The sequence below is a fragment of the Nerophis lumbriciformis genome, linkage group LG14 (genome assembly GCF_033978685.3).
Source record: "Nerophis lumbriciformis linkage group LG14, RoL_Nlum_v2.1, whole genome shotgun sequence".
Classification (NCBI taxonomy): domain Eukaryota; kingdom Metazoa; phylum Chordata; class Actinopteri; order Syngnathiformes; family Syngnathidae; genus Nerophis; species Nerophis lumbriciformis.
The window spans coordinates 29,856,697-29,878,935 of NC_084561.2; the positions used below are offsets into that span (position 1 = coordinate 29,856,697).

At 41.3% G+C, this 22,239-nt stretch overlaps 1 protein-coding gene across 13 annotated transcripts in view; it reads left to right on the forward strand.

Moving 5' to 3' along the window:
- lrrc7 (leucine rich repeat containing 7) overlaps nucleotides 1-22,239 on the forward strand; it is a 355,766-nt gene that overhangs the window by 243,533 nt on the left and 89,994 nt on the right. For all 13 annotated transcript variants that reach the window (XM_061975629.2, XM_061975636.2, XM_061975630.2 and 10 more), the window contains 4 exons: nucleotides 11,652-11,769; nucleotides 13,408-13,486; nucleotides 13,864-13,953; nucleotides 16,711-16,767. In XM_061975629.2, coding sequence (XP_061831613.2) covers nucleotides 11,652-11,769; nucleotides 13,408-13,486; nucleotides 13,864-13,953; nucleotides 16,711-16,767 — 344 coding nt within the window. The remainder of the gene's footprint in view (nucleotides 1-11,651; nucleotides 11,770-13,407; nucleotides 13,487-13,863; nucleotides 13,954-16,710; nucleotides 16,768-22,239) is intronic.

Consider the following 22,239-nt stretch of genomic DNA (forward strand, 5'->3'; position numbering starts at 1 on the left):
AGGGACAGGAAGCTACGCACCGTCATATCCTCAAACTTTCAAAATAAAAGCTCAGATTTGTAAATATAAAAGAAATACAAAAATAAATCCACAAAACCTTGAATTATATTACTGGTAATCCATATTTAAAGTAAAAAGAAACTAAAACACATCATGTGGTGGATTTTGGTGAAATTAATAACAAAAATATAATATAAAAAAATACCAAAATATGCTGTTTCCTTTTTCTATCTGTTACATTCACCCCTCCTTAATTTCTCCAAAATCCTGAACATATGGAGAGTACTGTATTCAATAATCGAAAATGATGAAAGGGATACAATGTTCAAAATTCACTCAAACCAAGATGTCCCCTGGAATATAAGTCCTTAAACCAGCTTATAAGCTACTTATATAATAAGTTCAGAGAGAACACTAGTTGATCAGGCTACTGCCTCTCCTAGTTAATATGATGCCTTGTACATCACATAAAATCTTGGTACACAATTCCACCAATGAGAACATTTCCCACATCAGACCAAAAGAGTACTTTTACTGAAAAATACTACAAAAAATACAGGCTATGCCTCTATTGTTCCACTTTAAAACAAAGTCATCAAAGACTGGGACTTTCTTCTGAACCCTCGTATACCCTTTGGTAGTGGTTTCTGCACCATATTCTCTATCAGTCTATTAACTGCCTTGACGACCCTGCCTGTACGTGTTCTGACAACATGTCTCTCGGGCCCTGAATCTTGTGTAGGTGCCTGACTATCATTCACTGTTGTGGGCATGATGTCACAAGGTCTTGTGTCACTTATGTCAGGAAGACTGGAAAAAGGGTCATTCTGCTCATTGGTTAAAGGGGACTTGGGAATCACACTAGAACCAGGCGAGTCTCTTGGAGGTAAGATCTCCTCTCTTTGTCCTATGCTTCCACTGCCTGCAGTGTCAGCTTCAGAACTTCCAAGTGACATCCGATCAGAGTCTCTGATTGGGGAACACGTTGTCTCATCCTCCTCTTCTGACTCCATGTCCTCTCCTGATGACTCACAGTCAGCATCAGATGACTTGCACACCCATGAGCAGGTCTGGTCCTCTGGATTTTCATCCGCCAGATCACTCGAGGTATCAAGTGGCTGAGGCCGAAACTCACTGATCTCATCTGAGGCGCCTGGCTCCGGTTCTGTACTAGTTTGTTCAGGGATTGGTAAAAAGCTCACGTCCAAAATCAGGTTCCGATGTACCACCATGGTCTTCCCACTCTCATCCTGAACTTTGTAGATGTGGTTTTGGGGATTACGATCTATAACTGTATAGATTGAGGGTTCCCACTTGTCCGCCAACTTCCTTTTTCCTCTCTCTGCTTTGTTGGCGAGCAGAACTCTGTCCCCAACATTCAGACAGGTGCCTCGAATCTTTCTGTTATAGCCATCGGCTTGATGTTGCTGTTCTTTCCTTGTATGTTGTTGAGCGATATTAGCAGCTTCATGCAGGCTTGTCATCAGTTTGCTGGCGTAGGTGTTGTAGTCAACCACACTGGTATCCTTCAAGACCTGCTTGAAAACCATGTCCACCGGGAGTCTAGGGACTCGACCGAACATCAAGTAGAATGGGGCGTACCCAGTTGTCTCATGCACGGTGGCATTGTAGGCAAAAGTCAGGGTTTGTATCTGTTGTGCCCAGTGTTGTTTAGCTGCCAGGGGTAAGGAGCGTAACATACTGCCAAGCGTCCTATTGAATCTTTCAGTCTGCCCGTTTCCCATTGGATGGTATGCGGTTGTGTGTGACTTTGCTACCCCTGTGAGACTGAGGAGTTCTGAGATGAGTTTGCTTTCGAAATTGGCTCCCTGATCTGAATGTATCCGCTCTGGAAAACCATATATGCAAAATACATTGTCCCACAGCTTCTTTGCAACCTGTTTCGCCGTCTGGTTTACACAGGGGAAAGCATGAGCCAGCTTAGTAAAGTGGTCTGTTATGACCAAAACATCCACTGACCTCTGTTTGTTATCTTCAGCACTCCAAAAATCGATACACACCAACTCCATGGGTGCAGTGGTGCAGATGCTCTCCAGGGGAGCCCGGGCAGCTGGTTCAGGGCTTTTTGCTAGGATACATCGTTGGCAGCGTTTCACATAGTTTTTAATGTCTCTTTCCATCTGCGGCCAGAAAAACCGCTGCCTGGCAAGATGCAGGGTCCTGGCCTGTCCCTGATGTCCTGCGAGGTCATGTACACCAGAGAGGGCCTTGACTTTCAGGGCAGCCGGTAAGACAAACTGGTACCTTGTATGTCTAGTAGAGGGCTCTTTAAATGTTCTATAGAGAACTCCATCTTGAACCTTCAGACGATGCCACTGTTTACAGAGGGCTCGTGCTCTAGAGGCTAATCGGTTTCTCTCCCTCCTAGATGGCATATTTCCCCGTTCCACCAATAGTAGGACGTCCTGGATGTCTGAGTCTGACTCCTGACTACGCCGAAGCTCCTCAAGAGACAGGGCTGGGAGTGTGTCTTGTTTTGAGGGCACCATCTGAGGAAGAACCTTGAGAAACTGTACTGCTCGAGACTCTGCAGCCACTTCCCACTTAGTATGAGCTTCACAGATGGACTTAACAGCAGAAGAGCCCTGACCTCCAACTCGATTACAACCAGGAGCATGTGTGGTCACAGAGCCTGGCTCATTTATCTGAAGACATTGAACCTTGCACCGAAAAACATCCTGTACTCTTTCCTCCTTTGTCCCCTCAGCCTCTGCCAAAAGATCCTTGTACGGCTCACTCATCAACCTTTGACTCACCGACCTGGTGAAGGGGTCCCTACTCAAGGCGTCCGCCACAATGTTTTTTGTTCCAGGGATGTGTTTGATGTCAAATGTGTATGGAGATAGTTTTGCCACCCATCGCTGTTCGCATGCGTCGAGTTTCGGCTTGGTCATTATGTACGTCAATGGATTATTATCAGTCCATACTGTAAAAGACTGACCCTTTAACCAATGACTAAATTTTTCACAAACACTCCACTTGAGCGCTAAAAACTCCAAACGATGAGCAGGATACCTCTTTTGTGAGCCAGTGAGAGTCTTGCTTGCAAAAGCGATTGGACGAGCCTTGGCTTCACCCTCTGAGAGCTGAGACAAAACTGCCCCAAGGCCGTCGAGAGAAGCGTCGATGGACAGGATCAGTGGTTTGGAGAAGTCCGGGTGAGCGAGGACCGCGCAGTTCAAAAGCTTCTCCTTGAGGCTGAGGAAGGAAGAATCACAGTCAGCTGTCCAGTCTGTAGGTTTGAGTTTTCTGAAAACCCCTGGCTTCTGATTGGATTTTCCAACCCTCCCTCTCCGCTTTTGACCTGCTGTGAGGGCAAACAAAGGTTTTGCGATTGAGGAACAGTTCGGTGTAAAGTGTTGATAGTAAAATATCATACCAAGGAATGACTTTATTCTCCGAACTGAAGGCGTGCAGCCATCATCTTCCATTAAGTCTTTCTTTGTCATTTTGACAATCACTTCCACTTTTCCTGGGTCAACAGCAACCCCATCACCATCAATAATGTGACCGAGGAACTTCACAGACTGTCGCAACAGGTGGCACTTTTTTGGGCTTAACTTCAGATTATGTTCTCTTAGCCTCTGAAAAACAACCTCTATTCTATTGAGGTCTTCCTGTTCTGATGGGGCAAAGACCAGGAGGTCATCTAAATAGCATAACAGGCTGCTAAAGTTAAGGTCACCAAAAATGCTAAGCATCATTCTCATAAAAGATGCGGGACTATCACAAAGACCCTGTGGCATTCTGTTATATTCATGTAAGCCCAGTGGTGTTGTGAAGGCAGTATATTTTTTTGTCTTCTTCATACATGGACAGGTTATAAAACCCTGATGTTAAATCCATGGTACTAAAAACAGAGTTCCCACCGAGGGCAGCCAAACAGTCCGCCTGATGAGGCAGAGGGTGAGCGTCTTTAATGGTCCTCGCATTCAGCCATCGGAAGTCTGTGCATATCCTGAGGTCACCATTCTTTTTCCAAACCATCACGAGGGGGGAAGCAAATTCACTTACTGACTTTCGGATGATTCCCTGCTCCTCCATTTCAGTGAGGACCTGGCGCAGTTTTTGATAGTGAGCCGAAGGGACTCTGCGATATGGGAGGCGGAAGGGGCGGTCGTCTGTGAGCCGTATCCTATGCACAAAGCCTTTGGCTTCTCCACAGTCAAGATGGTGTTTTGAGAACACATCTTGATATTTTTCAAGCATCACCACCAACTGACTCTTGGTAGCGGGGCTCACCTGACAACCATCAATGTCGACGTCTCCCAAGCCAAGGTCTTTCAGTCTCTGTTTCAGGTCAGTGTTATGAACAGTGTTTTGTCGGTCCTGTGTTTTCTTGTCTGTGTCACTCTCTTTCTGACAGGAGCCCTGCAGCAATGTGAAGTCTTCGGAGGCGATGCAGGGAGAGACATCTGCTAGCTTGCAGTTTCTTTTTAGGGTGAGAGGCTTTTCAGTCACATTCGTCACTCTCATCGGAGTCCAGCCATCTCCCCACAAAGGTGTGACCACTCTGCCAACCATGATGCCTCGGGGGACACACCTGGACGAAGTGGGCTCCACCACCACTGTGCTTCCAGGTGACATCGGGACATTACTGGGTAACCAGTCCCATAATAGGTACTCCCGCTTGGGTTGTAGTGTCACCGCCCGAGTTAGCTTAACTGTGCCCACCTTGTCTGGTACATCCACCCCTCTCCATCTCGTGAGGCTGGCCATCATCTCCAGAAATTGCTCACACTCCTGAGACTCCTGTGCACTGCATGAGATAAGTTTCCAGTAATTATCATCGTTCTTCAACTGCTGGACAACATACTTCAACATATTGGTGCCTATGATGATCTCATCTTTCTGACCAGCAACCACCAGGACTGGAACCGTGCACTTTACACCATACAATCCCAGCTCCATCTCATACATGCACTTGGGGCTCACCTGTACTCCTCCACAGCCGACCAGGATAATGCGCTGCGTCTGTTCTTTTTGTTGTGTCAGAATTTTCTCTGATAAGAGTCTCTGTTCTGCTGTCTCATTTATTGTGCATGCCATGGACCCAGAGTCGAGTAATCATTGCAGCTGAGCAGAACCGTTGACTATCACTGGAGCATGAAATAATTCACCAAACGGTTCAACGCTATGGATGTTTTGGATAACTACTGTGCAATCTTCTGGCATTGCTTTGCACACATGCACACATTAGCATACACCTCTTTTAAATCTTCTCCAGCTTTGAGGGTTGTCTCTTTAACGCTCACACGCCCCCTCTCAAAATGTGAGCCATTTAGTTTAAAGGTGCTGCACCTTGTTCTTCTCTAGACTGAGACTGGATGGGATGGGGCGGGGCATCATGTCTTGACCTTCATTGTCGACAGTCTCTCCTCCAGTGACCTGGTCGGAAACAGCTCATGCACAGGTTCTCCTGCCTGCAGTGCATCGTGGTGGAGTGGTCAGTGGCCTGGCAGACTTTACATTTACTTCTTTGGAAAACGTTTGCTTGCTCTCTGTTTGGTGCTGCAGCTACTACTGCCTGAGCTTTCTGCTCCAAAACACGATCTAGCAGGCTGATGAGTGAATGGATGCAAGCGTTCTCAACCGGGGGAGTGGATGATGACCCTGCCATGTTCTGTTCACAGGTAAGCTCCCTCACATTGTCAGTAGTTACATCTTCCAGCGTTGAAATCTGAACATGGGCACCAAATGGCCGGTGTTGTGGCGGGCGGCATGTTTTACCTTGATTTTTTGTCTTGGCCTCTCTCTGATGTTCGATGAGATGCTCCTGTACCTCATGTGATGTCCACTTCTCTGCTGTTCTACATTTCAGGACACTGGAGAGTGCAGGGTCAGGACAATGTTTCACAAACATCATTGTAACTTCATGAGCAGGGGTCTCTATGCACTTCCCTTGCCTCTTTAAACACTCATCAGCCACATCCACTGCTTTATTCAGGCGGATCCAATAGTCCATTGGATTCTCTCCAGCAAGAGGTAAGGTGTTGTAGAAATCTGCTAAGGGCATTGAAGAATATGTTACCTCACTGAAATGTTGTTTGAGAATGTCAAAAACAAGCTTGGGGTCCCCAGCAGGCTTTAAGGATGGGATGCTGCGCAGAGTGACCTTGACAATATCCCTAGCTTTTCCCATCAGTCTTGACATTATTTCCTGGGAATGTTCCTGGGGCGGAATACCCCTCTTCTTCAGGTAGACATCCATTACTTCTTCCCATTCATGTACTGTGTGTTTGTCAGTTCCATCACCTCTGAAGTGTTGAGGCTCTTTAACATCTGCCTGCATCACAAACTTCACCCCTGTCATATTTAAGTCAGAACGACCCTCTCCTCTGTTTGCACTAGGTGTGGGAATACTTTTGTCATTGTGACTGTCTGTAGTCTTTCGTATCTGGTTTGCAATGCTCTCACCAATTTCGTGAGCTAACTGAGTTATGAGGTTTCCGATGTCTGGATAACTAATGCCTTCGTCAGACCTGTGTTGCATGGGGGAAAATGTATATGCATATGAGTGGAGGATGAGGCACGGGGGCGTACTGCACTAGCCCCTCTCCCTATGCCTGAAGAACTAGTGGCTGGGTTGAACACATGTTTTGGAGTAATGCTATCATGATACACTTGAGTGGAAGATAAAGCTGGGTGACCTACTGTAGCCTTAGCTGGAGTTGAATCTCCCAGAAACACACCCCTCCCAAAACTCATTGCAACAGCACCCTCATCAAAGCTAAGTACCTTCTGTATATTCCCACCGTCAGTCATATTAGCCAAATATATTAAACTTTCATTCACTCATTCACTGATATCAAAAACAGGTAAGTAACACTTAGCATGTACACAAACAAAAAAAATCACAAAGTCAAGTTATGGAGATGAAAATATCATTAACCCTCAGTATCTCAAAAGAAGAGAGAAAAAATTCCCCACTTTTTTCTTTCTATTTTTTTTTTTAAGTGTCAAAACCCCTGGAATGTCCCTTTACTTGTTACAACAACCCGGTGGTTGTTGTAACAAGTAAAGGGACATTGTGATCACTCTGGCGATGATCCGTGGAGAAGATATCCGGGTCACGGCACCAATGTAGCCGGAACGGGTCTGCAGGGTCCCGACTACGCTGTTGTGTGTGTAGTACTCTGCGTTCATTCAATGACAATGGGACACGGGGCTGGTTCAACTTCTCACATTCACTTTTATTCCTGCATGACGGTGACATGAAACACAAAGTGAGTGCAATGGTCATCTCCTCTCCACATAACTCCTCTCCCAGCGAGGGACAGCGCAGACTTGAGGGACAGGAAGCTACGCACCGTCATATCCTCAAACTTTCAAAATAAAAGCTCAGATTTGTAAATATAAAAGAAATACAAAAATAAATCCACAAAACCTTGAATTATATTACTGGTAATCCATATTTAAAGTAAAAAGAAACTAAAACACATCATGTGATGGATTTTGGTGAAATTAATAACAAAAATATAATATAAAAAAATACCAAAATATGCTGTTTCCTTTTTCTATCTGTTACATTTGTATATATATATATATATATATATATATATATATATATATATATATATATATATATATATATGTCTTAATAAGGTTATCCAAAAAATAGTGCTCGATACCGTAGTAGAGCGCAATATATGTATGTGTGGGAAAAAAAATCACAAGACTATTTCATCTCTACAGGCCTGTTTCATGAGGGGGGGTACCCTCAATCATCAGGAGATTTTAATGGGAGCATTCACATACCATGGTTTATATAGGGCACAGAGTGGGTGGGTACAGGCTGGCGTAGGGGCGTGGTGATTGGCTCATGTGTTACCTAGGAGGTGTTTCCGTCTGTGGCGGCATGCTGTTACAATTTCGCTGCGCTTGTTGAGGGATGACAGGTCTGGACGGTAAATAATAAACAGTTTCTCTTTCAAGCATAGGTTGCATCTTTTATTACCACTATTGTAAGGTGTGCTGGATTCAAGAATTTGCCATGTTATTGAATATTCAACATTATTGTCTTTGAGGTCCCAAATGTGTTTGCTGAGTTCTGTGGTATTCCGCAGGTTTTGGTTCCTGAAAGAAGCCTTGTGATTGTTCCATCTGGTTTTGAATTCTCCCTCGGTTAATCCTACATATGTGTCGGATGTGTTAATGTCCTTGCGTATTACCTTAGATTGGTAGACAACTGATGTTTGTAAGCACCCCCCGTTGAGAGAAAGAAACCTGATTGCCCTCTCAATGACAATGGGACAATTGTCATTGAGACAACTTTGAGTTTGACATTGTGACATAAGTCTAGTCTCGGTTTTTAGCTTACTCATATTTATACCCTTCAGAATAACTGAATTGAAGACTAACTTCTTAGCTCGGTAGTTTGTGTAAGTGAGTGTATTTTTCTGAGACCCTTATTTTGTTAGTGCAGGCTGACAGGATGCAGTGTGCAGGGCTTTTTATTGTGAAGGCCTGAACTTTTTGGTTGGTCTTTCTAGCTCTTGACGGTTGTTATGTTGTGTTGTGTTGGAGAAACGAAGCTATGGTCAAATAAAATTTGACGCTCGAGTTTGGTACTAACGTCCTTTCTTTATACTGAGCTTTCCCCACTTAAGCGGTTTTCTTACAAAACCCTTGGTTGCCGTGCGTGTCAATCAAGTTACACATGTCGCAGTGAGGATGCATATAATGACGTCTATATTTTTTAAATTTATACCTTTGAGAAAATTGTGACAAGTTAAAATTGTGACAAGGCTGCCCTTTGTCACCGATTCTGTTCATAACTTTTATGGACAGAATTTCTAGGCGCAGTCAAGGCATTGAGGGGATCTGGTTTGGTGGCTGCAGGATTAGGTCTCTGCTTTTTGCGATGGCTTCATCTGGCCAGGATCTTCAGCTCTCACTGGATCGGTTCGCAGCCGAGTGTGAAGCGACTGGGATGAGAATCAGCACCTCCAAGTCCGAGGTCCATGGTTCTCGCCCGGAAAAGGGTGGAGTGCCATCTCCGGGTTGGGGAGGAGATCTTGCCCCAAGTGGAGGAGTTCAAGTACCTCGGAGTCTTGTTCACGAGTGAGGGAAGAGTGGATCGTGAGATCGACAGGCGGATCGGTGCGGCGTCTACAGTAATGCGGACGCTGTATTGATCCGTTGTGGTGAAGAAGGAGCTGAGCCGAAAGGCAAAGCTCTCAATTTACCGGTCGATCTACGTTCCCATCCTCACCTATGGTCATGAGCTTTGGGTTATGACCGAAAGGACAAGATCACGGGTACAAGCGGCCGAAATGAGTTTCCTCCGCCGGGTGGCGGGGCTCTCCCTGAGAGATAGGGTGAGAAGCTCTGTCATCCGGGGGGAGCTCAAAGTAAAGCCGCTGCTCCTCCACATCGAGAGGAGCCAGGTGAGGTGGTTCGGGCATCTGGTCAGGATGCCACCCGAACGCCTCCCTAGGGAGGTGTTTAGGGCACGTCCGACCGGTAGGAGGCCACGGGGAAGACCCAGGACACGTTGGGAAGACTATGTCTCCCGGCTGGTCTGGGAACGCCTCGGGATCCCCCGGGAAGACCTGGACGAAGTGACTGGGGAGAAGGAAGTCTGGGCTTCCCTGCTTAGGCTGCTGCCCCCGCCACCCAACCTCGGATAAGCGGAAGAAGATGGATGGATGGATGGATGGATGGACCTTTGAGAAAATTGTTAAATACTCGTCCTCACCCGGGAAATTGTAGAATCCGAAGTGCGCCCAAACATTTACCTTCAGCAAGAACAGGGCTGACTGTAATTTTTTCTCCTTCATGCGTTAAAAATAGTCAACATCCAAAGCTAGCTCGCTGTCTTTAGCAGCCTGCTGGACATGGAACAAAACACCATGGAGGCCTGATAAATATTATGCGCAGCAAAATTGCTTGAAAAACTTAGTTTTTAAAATTCAATTGTTGAAAATGTTGAATTGATTTAGAATTGTAACGAATAACAATCGTGATTCGGATGTGAATCTTTTTTTTGGGTTGGGTGGGCTTTACCTGACCAAACAATACAAATGATCAATATATTATTTGGACAAAGACTTGGCAAACAAAAGGCTAATGCTAGTGTTTTTTTAATTTTTAATATGAGCAACAGTTCTCAGTCACAATGGAGATGACATTATTATTATTAACTTGATCAAATATACATCCATCCATCCATTGTCTACCGCTTGTCCCTTTTGGGATTGCGGGGGGGTGCCGGAGCCAATATCAGCTGCATTCGGGCGGTAGGCGGGGTACATCCTGGACAAGTCACCACCTCATTGCAGGGCCAACACAGATAGACAGACAATATTCACACTCACATTCACACACTAGGGTCAATTTAGTGTTGCCAATCAACCTATATCTCTAGGTGCATGTCTTTGGAGGTGGGAAGAACCCACATGCAAATTCCACACAGAAAGACCCCGAGCCCGGGGATCGAACCCAGGATCTACGTATTGTGAGGCACATGCACTAACCCCTGTTACACCGTGCTGCCCTTGATCAAATATTGCCATTCTAATTTTCATTGTTCTTAGTTAGGTATGCCATTGCTTACCTCTTCAAAAATAATGTTTTACGGGGCTTGACAATGTAATCCAGTCTGCTGAAAATGATGGAAAGTGCCAATCCACATAGCAACTGTGGTCAAAGTTGGAATTTCCACAAAACACTTTTCAAGATATTCAACACCCTACTACCGTCTGGCGGCTAAAGTGGCTAGTGCACCCCCAATTAGTCATGTTTTAATGTGTCAGGTAAACCACGACCAATGTGGCCATATGAATCTCCTCCTTGCTGTAAAGCCTTGTTTTTGCCAGTGATGAAAAGTCAGTAGAAAATAGTTTGTTTTCAGCCAAGTAAGAGCCGTGCAGCAGAAAAGAGGCATACAACAATACAGTAATACTTTGGTTTTGTTGCATTATTAATACACTGCTTGAGTCTGAGCGTGTCCGACTCCGTAACATGCTAGCCTGCTCATAACTCTTACCTGGAATTCATTTTCCTCCAGCTCTGTCATCCTTATCTGTACTAATATGTCATCACTGGCTGACTCTGTAGTTCTTTGCCAACTAACATGGTAACAAGTCAAATGTTGCAAGTGCCAGAACTGCAATGAAGAAGGTAAAAAACAAAAACGTCTTGAGTTCAAGAAAGAAGTTGCAGCAAAGCACAAAGGTGGCGTACTTCTACCTTCCCTCGCCACTCACCATGTTTGCCAACTGTCTTGAGTATAAGTAAAAGTGATGTTAAATGTTCATTTACCATTTAAATTGTGATTTATATATATTATGCATTGTTTTCTGCATGTATAGTTATTCTCTTTAAAATCTGTTTTGCTTTATTATTTTTGACTGTCTGGAACAGATTGATTTGATTTACATGAATTCTTATGGGATAAATGAATTCTGTTTTACTGCGATTTTTAAGCAGATTCTTTGGAACGGATTAATATTGAAAATAAACGTACCACTGCATATCAATCTTCTGTGACACCTTTTGGATGACTTAGTTTTACATCTGTTTGAAAAGTAGTAGAATTGGGACAGAAAGGACAAAAAATGACAAATGTTTGTAAGATGTTTTTTTAAATGACAACCTTTTCATTTATTTGCTTTGTGTTTCCATAGCAACTATTCAACTGCCAGGCCTTGAAGAAGCTGAGCATGCCTGATAACGATTTGTCCAACTTGCCAACCACCATTGCCGGCCTGGTTAACCTCAAAGAGCTGGACATCAGTAAAAATGGTAAAAAAAAAAGTACCACTAGAGTGGATAATGAAAACTGGCGTTCAAATTTAAATGAACTTCATAATGCAAAACTAGCTCATTCAAAATTAGCTAAAAAAGCTAGCATTTTAATGTTAGCATGCTAGCACGCTGACGTAAAAATGCATACAGTTAGCATGTTTCAAATACCAAGTTATATGAGTGTAAGGTTTATGGCTGTGGAATTAGACAAAAAAGCATAACGTTTGAAAAAAAAAAGTTAGCTGTAACTGTGATGTTAGCATGCAAGCATGCTAACATTAGCACAGTTAAGATGTGTCACTTTCCAAGTTACATTACGTTTACCCCAGAGTCATATAACTTGGTACGTGACACTTGTAAATTGTTAGCATGTAAACTTTAGCATGCTAACATTAAACAGCTAACTATTTTTGCTAAATTTACTCTCTTTCTCTAATTCCCCAGGCATACATCTTAGAGTCATATAACTTGGTAGGTGACACACGCTTACTATTAACAGGCTCACGTTAGCTTGCTAGCATTAGCATGCTAACTTTTTGAGCTACTTTTGCAACCGTTTACCCCAGAGTCATATAACTTGGTATGTGACACTTGTTAACTGTATGCATGTTTACGTTAGCATGCTAGCATAATCTGTCCCAATGCTAGCATGCTAACCACTGGCTTGAATTAATGTCCGTAGTATTTCTGTCATTGCCGTGGTGATCGCCAATTAGGTGTCCTCAAAAAAGTTATCGCATTTACTCTGCTGTACATATCTAGTTGCAGGCACAGACCGATGTCAGAGTGACGCCGTGCAATAACTGAGTTCAGTATGAACTAAAATGCAGTCTGAAGAAAACATTAAAAATCATCTATGAAAAGTTATCAGTATCCACACCATAGCAACTGATGGTTTTAAACTTGTTACTGCACACAATACTAATCTTCTTAATGCTAATTGTTATGTTGTTATGGTATGTTATACTATGTTAGCTTTGTTATGGTTATGTTGCTTTTGATCATGTTGGATTTTATTATATTATGTTGGCTTGGGTTAGTTTTTAACTCCCCAAATGCAATGAAATTAAATAAATGCCACACAATACATTTATGGCTCAGTCTGGCTGCCTAACCTTATCTGTAATCAAGAACCAGAGACTGTTTAAATATTTTCATTTTCATTTGATTGATGTTTGAGTTAATTCCATTCTTCAAAATAATACCGTAGCACTTCATCAAATATCTTAATTCAAAAGTGCTGAAAAGTGGGACAGGTTGTGATATTTTGGTAACCAATGATATAAAATCACCAATAAAAACTGAACCGACTTGTAAGTCTTAAAACTGGGCTTTTGTTACAAAAGTTAATTACACATTGCAACCGCGGATAGACCGGGGGCAAAAAAAGACATACCGGTACTTATTTCTTACTCGATCTTTAAAGATTATGATTATCTCTACTGCAATTACAATTTCATTCAGATGACAAAGTCTCCAGTGCAATTCAATTAAACCTCACAATGACGGTAACAATCACATTCTAGGGTTGATTAAAGCTACTTTTATTGTCTTGGAATTGTGCACCACAAAATACAAACATATGTGACTCATGCATATTATGACATTTTTCTTCCCTCATACTTTTTCTAACAGGTATTCAAGAGTTTCCAGATAATATCAAATGCTGTAAAGGCCTGTCAGTGGTCGAGGCCAGTGTCAACCCTATCACCAAGTAAGACATATTGGAACGAGCATTTGACTGGCATTGTGCAGTCTTCACTGTTCAATCTTCACAAGCATGTTGTTAAAACCCGCTAAACTAACTTCAGCTATGTAAAAAGCCAAATTAACTTTGAGAGAGAAAAAAAAAAAAAGAACTGTGACCACTGTGCCAAACTTTGATAAGCCCCGGTTTAGCTTATTATTAACAGTAAGCTTCAATGTACAGCATACCTCCTATGCACATCTTTGGGTTACGATAAAATGAAATTAGAGTATCTTCATATGTGAAGTTTCCTGTTTCTGATATATTAAAAAGGACAATTAAAGTCATGTTGTTCTCATTTCTCCTTTCTACTACCGTATATGCTTACTGTTTTTGCCTTCCAGGCTCCCAGATGGTTTTACACAACTCCTGAATCTGACTCAACTCTTTTTAAACGATGCCTTCCTGGAGTACTTGCCCGCAAATTTTGGCAGGTAATATCATGTATTTTATCATAAGTGTTTCTTGAACGAACCTTTGTTTCATGCACCAGAGGGTGTGTTCCTACCTTCCCAGCCTTCCTAGTAAAGTTTACTGGAGAGGAGGCTTCGCCGGGTAGTCAAACCTCATATTTTAGGAGGAACAGGGTTTTTTTTGTCCTGGTACCGGAAGTGTGGACCCTCTTTATACACTCGGTAGAGTCCCTGAGGGTGCATGGAAGTTTGCCCAACCACTCTAAATGTGTTTTCTGTATTTGGAAAAGACATTTGATCGTGTCCCTCACAAAATCCTGTTGGGAATTCTCAGGGAGGAAATAATTTTGGGCGTCCAATACCTGTATGACCAGTGTCAGAGCTTTGTCTGTTTCCTGTGAGGGTTGGAGTCATTTGTCAACAGGTCTGTTCATCACTTGTATTAACAGAATCAAGGGATTTAAGTTAAAGATAAAAGTTAAAGTCCCAACGATAGTCACTCACACACTAAGTGTGGTGAAATTATCCTCTGCATTTGACCCATCCCCATCTTCACCCCTGGGAGGTGAGGGGAGTAGTGAGCAGCAGCGGTGGCCGCCCTCGTGAATTATTTGGTGATTTAACACCCAATTCCAACCTTTGATGCTAAGTGCCAATCAGGGAGGCAATGGGTCCCATTTTTATAGTCTTTGGTATGACTCGGCCGGGGTTTGAACTCACGACCTTCCAGTCTCAGGGCGGACACCCTAACCACAAGGCCACTGAGCAGGTGGACAGGGATCCATTTTGCGGCTTCAAGATTGCATCTCTGTTTTTTGCAGATGATTTGGTCCTGTTGTCTCCATCGGGCCATGATCTTTAGTTCTACGAGTGTGAAGCAACTGGGATGAGAATCAGCAACTCAAAGTCCATTGTTGGGGATGAGATCTTGTGTCAAATGGAGGAGTTCATGTACCACGGGATCTTGTTCACGAGTAGGGGAACAATTGATCGTGAGATTGTGAGATGCAGAGTCTGTATCACAGCAGACGCTGCAACGGCCCGTCATGGTGAATTAGCTGGTCGATTTGAGTTCCTACCCTCACCGATGGTCATGAGATTTGGGTAGTGACCGAAAAGACAAGATTGCAGGTATAGTGCAAGCGGCCGGAATGACTTTCCTCTGCAGGGTGGCGGTGCTTTTTCTTAGAGATAGAACGAGAAGCTCTGTCATTCGGCAGGAACTCAAAGTAAATTCGCTGCTCCTCCACATTGAGAGGAGCCGAATAAAGTGGCTCAGGCATATGGTCAGGATGCCCCTCAGACGCCTCCCTGGAGAGATGTTAGGGTACGTCCAACCGGTTGGAGGCCGAGGACACATTGGAGAGACTGTGTCCCCTGGGAAGAGCTCGACATAGTAACCAGGGAGAGGGAAGTCTGCGCTTATCTGCTTAGGCTGTTGCCCCCGCGACCCGACCTCAGATTAGCGGATGATGGATGGATGAATAAATGGACGGATGAATGATTGATATTTCAAACAATGCAATAAAACAGAACACCCATGTTTATAAGCTCTAATATTTACTGCATAAACTTGTCTTTGGCTCAAGTATTGTTTCAAGTTTATTCATAATTCTTGCAAAGTAAATGCACCAGGATTTGGTCAACTCTCCTGCTCACAAACTAATCGAGTGATTCCCAGTTAATATGCCTTTGTTGTACAAACTGGGCAGATTTTAAAAGAAATAGCCAAGGTAGAAATGAAAGATCATATCAGTACAGTGTAGTGTTTTATGGGATTTGAAAATATAATAGTTGTTCAAAGCATGGATTTTGATTTTGAATTGACATTTTTGGGGTGCAAAATGGAGATTGGTCTAAGACAGTATTCAGCAATAACATGTGACGGCATGGCTCGGGTGATAGAGCGGCCATGCCAACAATTTGAGGGTTACTGGTTCTATCCCCAGCTGCCACATCCTAGTCATGTCCGTTGTGTCCTTGGGCAAGACACTTCACCCCTGCTCCTGATGGGTCGTGGTTAGGGCCTTGCATGGCAGCTCCTGCCATCTGTGTCTGAATGGGTGAATGTGGAAATAGTGTCAAAGTGCTTTGAGTACCATGAAGGTAGAAATGCGCCATACAAGTATAACCCCAATGTGTAACATGTGCATTCAGTCCTTGGTAATTTCTAAAATATCCATCCATCCATCCATTTTCTACCGCTTGTCCCTTTCGGGGTGGCGGGGGGGTGCTGGAGCCTATCTCAGCTGCATTCGGGCGGAAGGCGGGGTACACCCTGGACAAATCGCCACCTCATTGCAGGGCCAACACAGATAGACAGACAACATTCACACTCACAATCACACACAAGGGCCAATTTAGTATTGCCAATCAACCTATCCCCAGGTGTATGTCTTTGGAGGTGGGAGGAAGCCGGAGCACCCGGAGGGAACCCATGCAGTCACGGGGAGAACATGCAAACTCCACACAAACAGATCCAGAGCCCAGGATTGAACTCACGACCTTTGTATTGTGAAACACATGCACTAACCCCTGTCTACCGTGTTGCCAATTCTAAAATATCTATGTAACCTAATAGGTGTCATTTTGGATGGACTTTCAGTAAAGACAAGTGAGCTTTGTAATTCTTAATGTGGATATTGTATATCAAATGTTGTTATGCTGCACGCTGTCTAAAAACTGCTATATGTGCTTAGGTTATCAAGGCAAGACCTTATTTGACTGCAGTACAGTTTGAATGAGATAACCATTGTTTTAATGTTTGCATTTGTTCAGACTCTCCAAACTTCGGATCCTGGAGCTGAGAGAGAACCACCTGAAAACAATGCCAAAGTAAGACAGTGTATTTATTACTTTGACTTTGTGTTTATACCTGCAGCCTGACTTTGATTTTGAGTCTTTAAGCTCCACAGATTGTAATAATGCTCCACATGGGTTCACTGTCCCACGGGTGTGTGGATTAAAGATACATTTATACCTGACATGTGTTCTTGAATGCTAATGAAGTCATTTATAACCGTACCATTTTTAAAAGCTTGTGATGCTTAAAGTGGTGCTATTTCTTTTTCCATACATCAGCTGTCACTACAATCTAGTGTTTCACTCCTTGAAAAACGTTTTACATGTCTGTTATATTCTACAAAAAAACAAATTGCCATGTCCGTTCGTGTTTGTTTTCTTCGTCTGTTTCTTTCAAACAGACCGCAAGAGAGTTCACTCTTTGCTTCGGTCTAAGCACCTGGGAGCGTTTTTTTCTTCTGTCGTGAAATGAAATAAACTCTCTTGTCAGTCATCCACTCTCTTTGTCTCTGTGGGTGTAGGCCGGGCCGCTAACATACAGAGAAGTTGAGCATCGTAACGTAAACGTGAGGTAAAAGTGCTTGAAATGATCAAGATAACCCCCTAACATCTAGTCACGTGTTCCTTATCTAATTTCGGACATTTCATGAAAGTTTCATCAAAATCTGCCAATAACTTTTTGAGTTATCTTGTTAACTAACCAGCTAACTGACTAACTAACTAACAGACACACCACAGCAAATAAATGGTAACCCATTGGTTATACTTGTATAGCGCTTTTCTACCTTCAAGGTACTCAAAGCGCTTTGACACTATTTCTACATTCACCCATTCGCACACACCTTCACACACCCTTTCACACACTGATGGCTGCCATGCAAGCCCCTAATCACGACCCATCAGGAGCAAGGGTGAAGTGTCTTGCTCAAGGACACAACGGACGTGACTTGGTTGTTAGAAGCTGGGGATCGAACCACGAACCCTCAGGATGCTGGCACGGCCACTCTCCCAACTGCGCCACGCCGTCCTCAAATACATAACCTCTTGGCTGTTAAATGAGCATGTAAGTACACAGAAGACATGAAAGACGTATAAAATACAGTAATAAAAACAGTAGACCAAAATAATTATATTAAATAGTAGTACAAAGAGGAAAAAATCCTTACTTTTTTCCCTGCTTTTGTCTTGCACACTGATATGGCATTGCAAGTGAGATACAGGCTTATTGGGGGAAGCAAGTTTCAATAATGAGACCTTGGTGGCTGCTTAGTTATCACTGTCCATTTCATAGTAGTAGAAGATCCTTTCCCATGTTTATTCTGAATGATGGTTGCGGTGTTTGAGCGACTTGATATGCATCCTAAATTGATTGCTCCACTTCTTCACTAAGTGTTTTACAATGTTTAATTTCACTTCACTTTTTACTTTGACTTTCCTTTTTTTACGCGCTGCCACCAGAAATGTCTGTCTCAAACTTGGAAGACATAACACTGATTGAAGTTAAAAAATCAAGAACAAAAGCGACAGGATCATTTTTAATTTCTTATTGTAGTCAGGGCTGCCAAAAATAACGAGTTAACTCATGTGATTAATCACCAAAAAATGATCGCATTAATCATGTATTTACGCATATTATTCATGCAATTTATTTTGACTTCACATGCTCCTTTGTCATAACCGTGGATAGTTACCTAAAAGTTGGTGCAGGTTGCTCAAACTAAGGGAATGCATAGGTCAGTTCAAAGATGAGTGAGGAGAATGATTGGTGCTTCAAATTAAATCATGATGGGATTTTACCTAAAACTGTTACCACATTTTGTGCAAACAAATGACATGCATTCAAATAACACATTTTAAAATGTTTCTGAATGACATTCTGACAATAACATTTAATTTATGTACAAATATCAATATCTTTTTTGAGTTAATTTGAATAATGCAAGCAAGTAATTGTGATTATTCAAATTCAGAAGTGTGAGTAATCTGAATTTAACAATTCGACAACACTAAATATAATATGTATTCTACATGATACATGTGCATATGTATTCTACCACCACGCTCATGAAACCAATTCTCCTTTTTTTAATACAGTATTAATAGTTTATGGGGGTGCATTTGTAAACATGAAACGTCGTAAAAGGGAACGTCGTAAATTAAAAAAAAAGACCACTTGTTTACCAAAAGGTGTGAGTAAAACCTAACCGTGGCAGCAGAATTAACGAGGCAGCAAAAAGTGCTGGAGCCATCAGACAGCACTCTCGGTCACTGGGGTTTGTAGCGGTATGATCACGTCTTCCTGCTGCTGGGTTTAAGAATGCCACTGTTTGCCAATATGGCTGTGTCTCGTTGCTCCGTCCAGGTTATTTGGAGTTGAAACAATAAGCACTGTGTTGAGTTGAGTTGAGTTTGAGTTTATTTCGAACATGCAAGCATACAACATGATACCGGTATATCACAATTTCCTGTTTCTTTTTTCAACTTGTTCGAAAAGGAATAGGAAGAAGCAGAGCTTATTTAATCCTACCCCTTTTCTTTTACATAACAGTTGCTCAAACTTTTGTTCACTTCCTGTTCTCAATGTATTCACAATATACTCCATATGTAATCACAATAAAAATTAATAAATGAATAAATAATACTTGGTGAAGTAAGTTACATTTCATATAGTGAGATGAGTAAGATTATTTTGAAAATGAATGGATGATGAAATAAATTCAGAATGTTTATAATGGTTCTTCTTCTTTGTACTATGTAAACACTTTAAGTTTGAAGAGTTTCTTGAAGTGGATTATATTAGTACATTGTTTGATTGCTTTGCTTAATCCATTCCATAATTTAATTCCACATACAGATATACTGAAGGTCTTAAGTGTTGTACGTGCATATAAATGTTTTAAATTACATTTTTCTCTAAGATTATAGTTCTCCTCTTTTTTGAGAATAATTGTTGTATATTCTTGGGTAGCAGGTTATAGTTTGCTTCGTGTATAATTTTAGCTGTTTGCAAATTCACTATGTCGTGGAATTTCAGTATTTTTGATTCAATAAATAAGGGATTTGTATGTTCTCTATATCCTACATTATGTATTATTCTAACTGTTCTTTTTTGTAACACGGTTAATGAATGAAGTGTACTTTTGTAGTTATTTCCCCATTTTTCTACAGAATAACTCAGATATGGTAACCCTAGCGAGCAGTAGAGAATATGAAGTGATTTTTGGTCTAGAACGTGTTTTGCTTTATTCATTATTGACGTGTTTCTCGTTACTTTATGTTGTAGATTTTTTACATGAGATTTCCAGTTCAATTTATCATCAATCATTATACCTAGAAATTTGGTTTCATTTACTCTTTCAATTTCTATTCCGTCTATTTGTATTTGTGTTTGACTTTCTCTTCTACTGTTACCAAATAGCATTATTTTAGTTTTACTGAGATTCAAAGATAGTCTGTTTTTGTCAAACCATCTTTTTAATTAGTTAATTTCTTCTGTTATTATTTGTATTAGCTTCTGTGTTCTCTCCTGAACAAAACTCTGTTGTATCATCCGCAACTAATACTAACTTTAAATATTTTGTAGCTTTAAAAATGTCATTTATATAGAGATTGAATAATTTTGGTCCTAGTATTGATCCTTGAGGTACACCACAGGATATATTTAGCGTTGTAGATGTGTGTTCGCCTAGCTTCACGTATTGTTTTCTGTTCGTTAAATAACTTCTTATCCAGTTTAAGACAAACCCTCTGATGCCATTTCGTTCTAGTTTTTTGATTAAAATATTGTGATTAATTGTGTCAAATGCTTTATTTCGATCCGTAAACACTGCTGCCGCACATTTTTTACTATCTATTGCATTGGTAATTTCTTCTGTAATTTCAATTAAAGCCATCGAAGTTGAAACATTAGGTCTGTATCCATATTGGTTCTCATTGAGTATTCTATTTTTGTTTGTGAATTTCTTTAATCTGTTATTGAACAGTTTTTCGATGATTTTAGAAAATTGTGGAAGTAAAGAAACAGGTCTATATTTTGTAATTTGGTGTTTGTCTCCAGTCTTATAAATTGGTGCAACTTTAGCTATTTTAATTTTGTTTGGGAATTTACCTGTTTGAAATGATAGGTTACTAATATACATTAATGGTCCTGAGATCTCTTCAATAACCTTTTTTATCGTTTCCATATCAATTCCATTGCAATCAGTTGAAGTCTTACATTTGCATTTTTTCACGATTATAACTATTTCCTCTTGTGTCACATTACTGGGGAACATGGAGTTGGGATTTTGCTCTATGGTATCATTACAGTCCTCAATTGAAACTGGGTCTGGAATCCTTTCTTTCAATTTTGGTCCAATATTTACAAAGTAATTATTGAAGCTTTCAACTACTTCCTTTATGTTATCATTATTTTTGTTTACGTCTAAGAAGTATTGGGGGTAATCCCTCTTAGTGCCATTTTTAATAATGCTAATGAGGATGCCCCATGTTGTTCTCATATTGTTTTTGTTCCTGTCTAGTAATTGACTGTAATATTATTTTCTACATGTTCATATGTAAGTTAGCTTGTGTTTACACTTTTTGTACTTATTTTCTGCCTCTGTAGTTCTTTGTGCTATACATTTTCTATATAATGTATTCTTCTTAATACAAGCATTTTTTAATCCTTTTGTCATCCATGGTTGATTATTCTTTCTCTGCTTTCTACTGAGTTGTTTCCATGGACAATGTTTGTCATAAAGTATTATGAACTTGTTTAAAAAATGTTCATATGCTTCATCAACCTCTTTTTCATTGTACACATTGTCCCAATTTTGCTTTTCTAGCTCAGTTTTGAAAGCAATCATCCTCTTCTCTGTGCAAAGTCTTCGAAATGTCCTTTTGTCTTCCATGTTCTTCTTGTAGTTTCCATCATATATTGTGAAAACTGGCAGATGGTCACTAACGTCGGTTATAAGTAGTCCACTTGTAGTGTTATTATGAAAATCATTGGTAAAAATATTATCAATAAGCATGGCACAGTGTCCTGTGATTCTGCTTGGCTTTTTTGATTTTAGGATATAAACTGATGCTGTACATTGTATCAATGAAGTCATCAATAGACCTTTGCTTGTTAGGGTTCAATAAGTCAATATTAAAGTCACCACATACGAAAACATTTTTTTTTACCATTGTCCATGTAATTTGCCTTGATCCATTCTTCAAATGTTTCTATACTTGACTTAGGTGATCTATATATACAACTGATTAATATGTTTTTGCTTTTTTCCTGACATATTTCAATGGTTATACATTCTAAGATATTATCTATAGCAAATGACATGTTTTTTTACCACTTTGTAGTTCAGGTTCTTCATCACGTACACAGCTACTCCTCCTCCATTTTTGTTGGTTCTGTTGATGTAGTTTAGTTCATATCCTTCCAGATCCAAATCTATTCCTTTTTTATCATCAATCCATGTTTCTGTGACAGCGATCACTTTGAAGGGTTCGTTGATGTGTTCC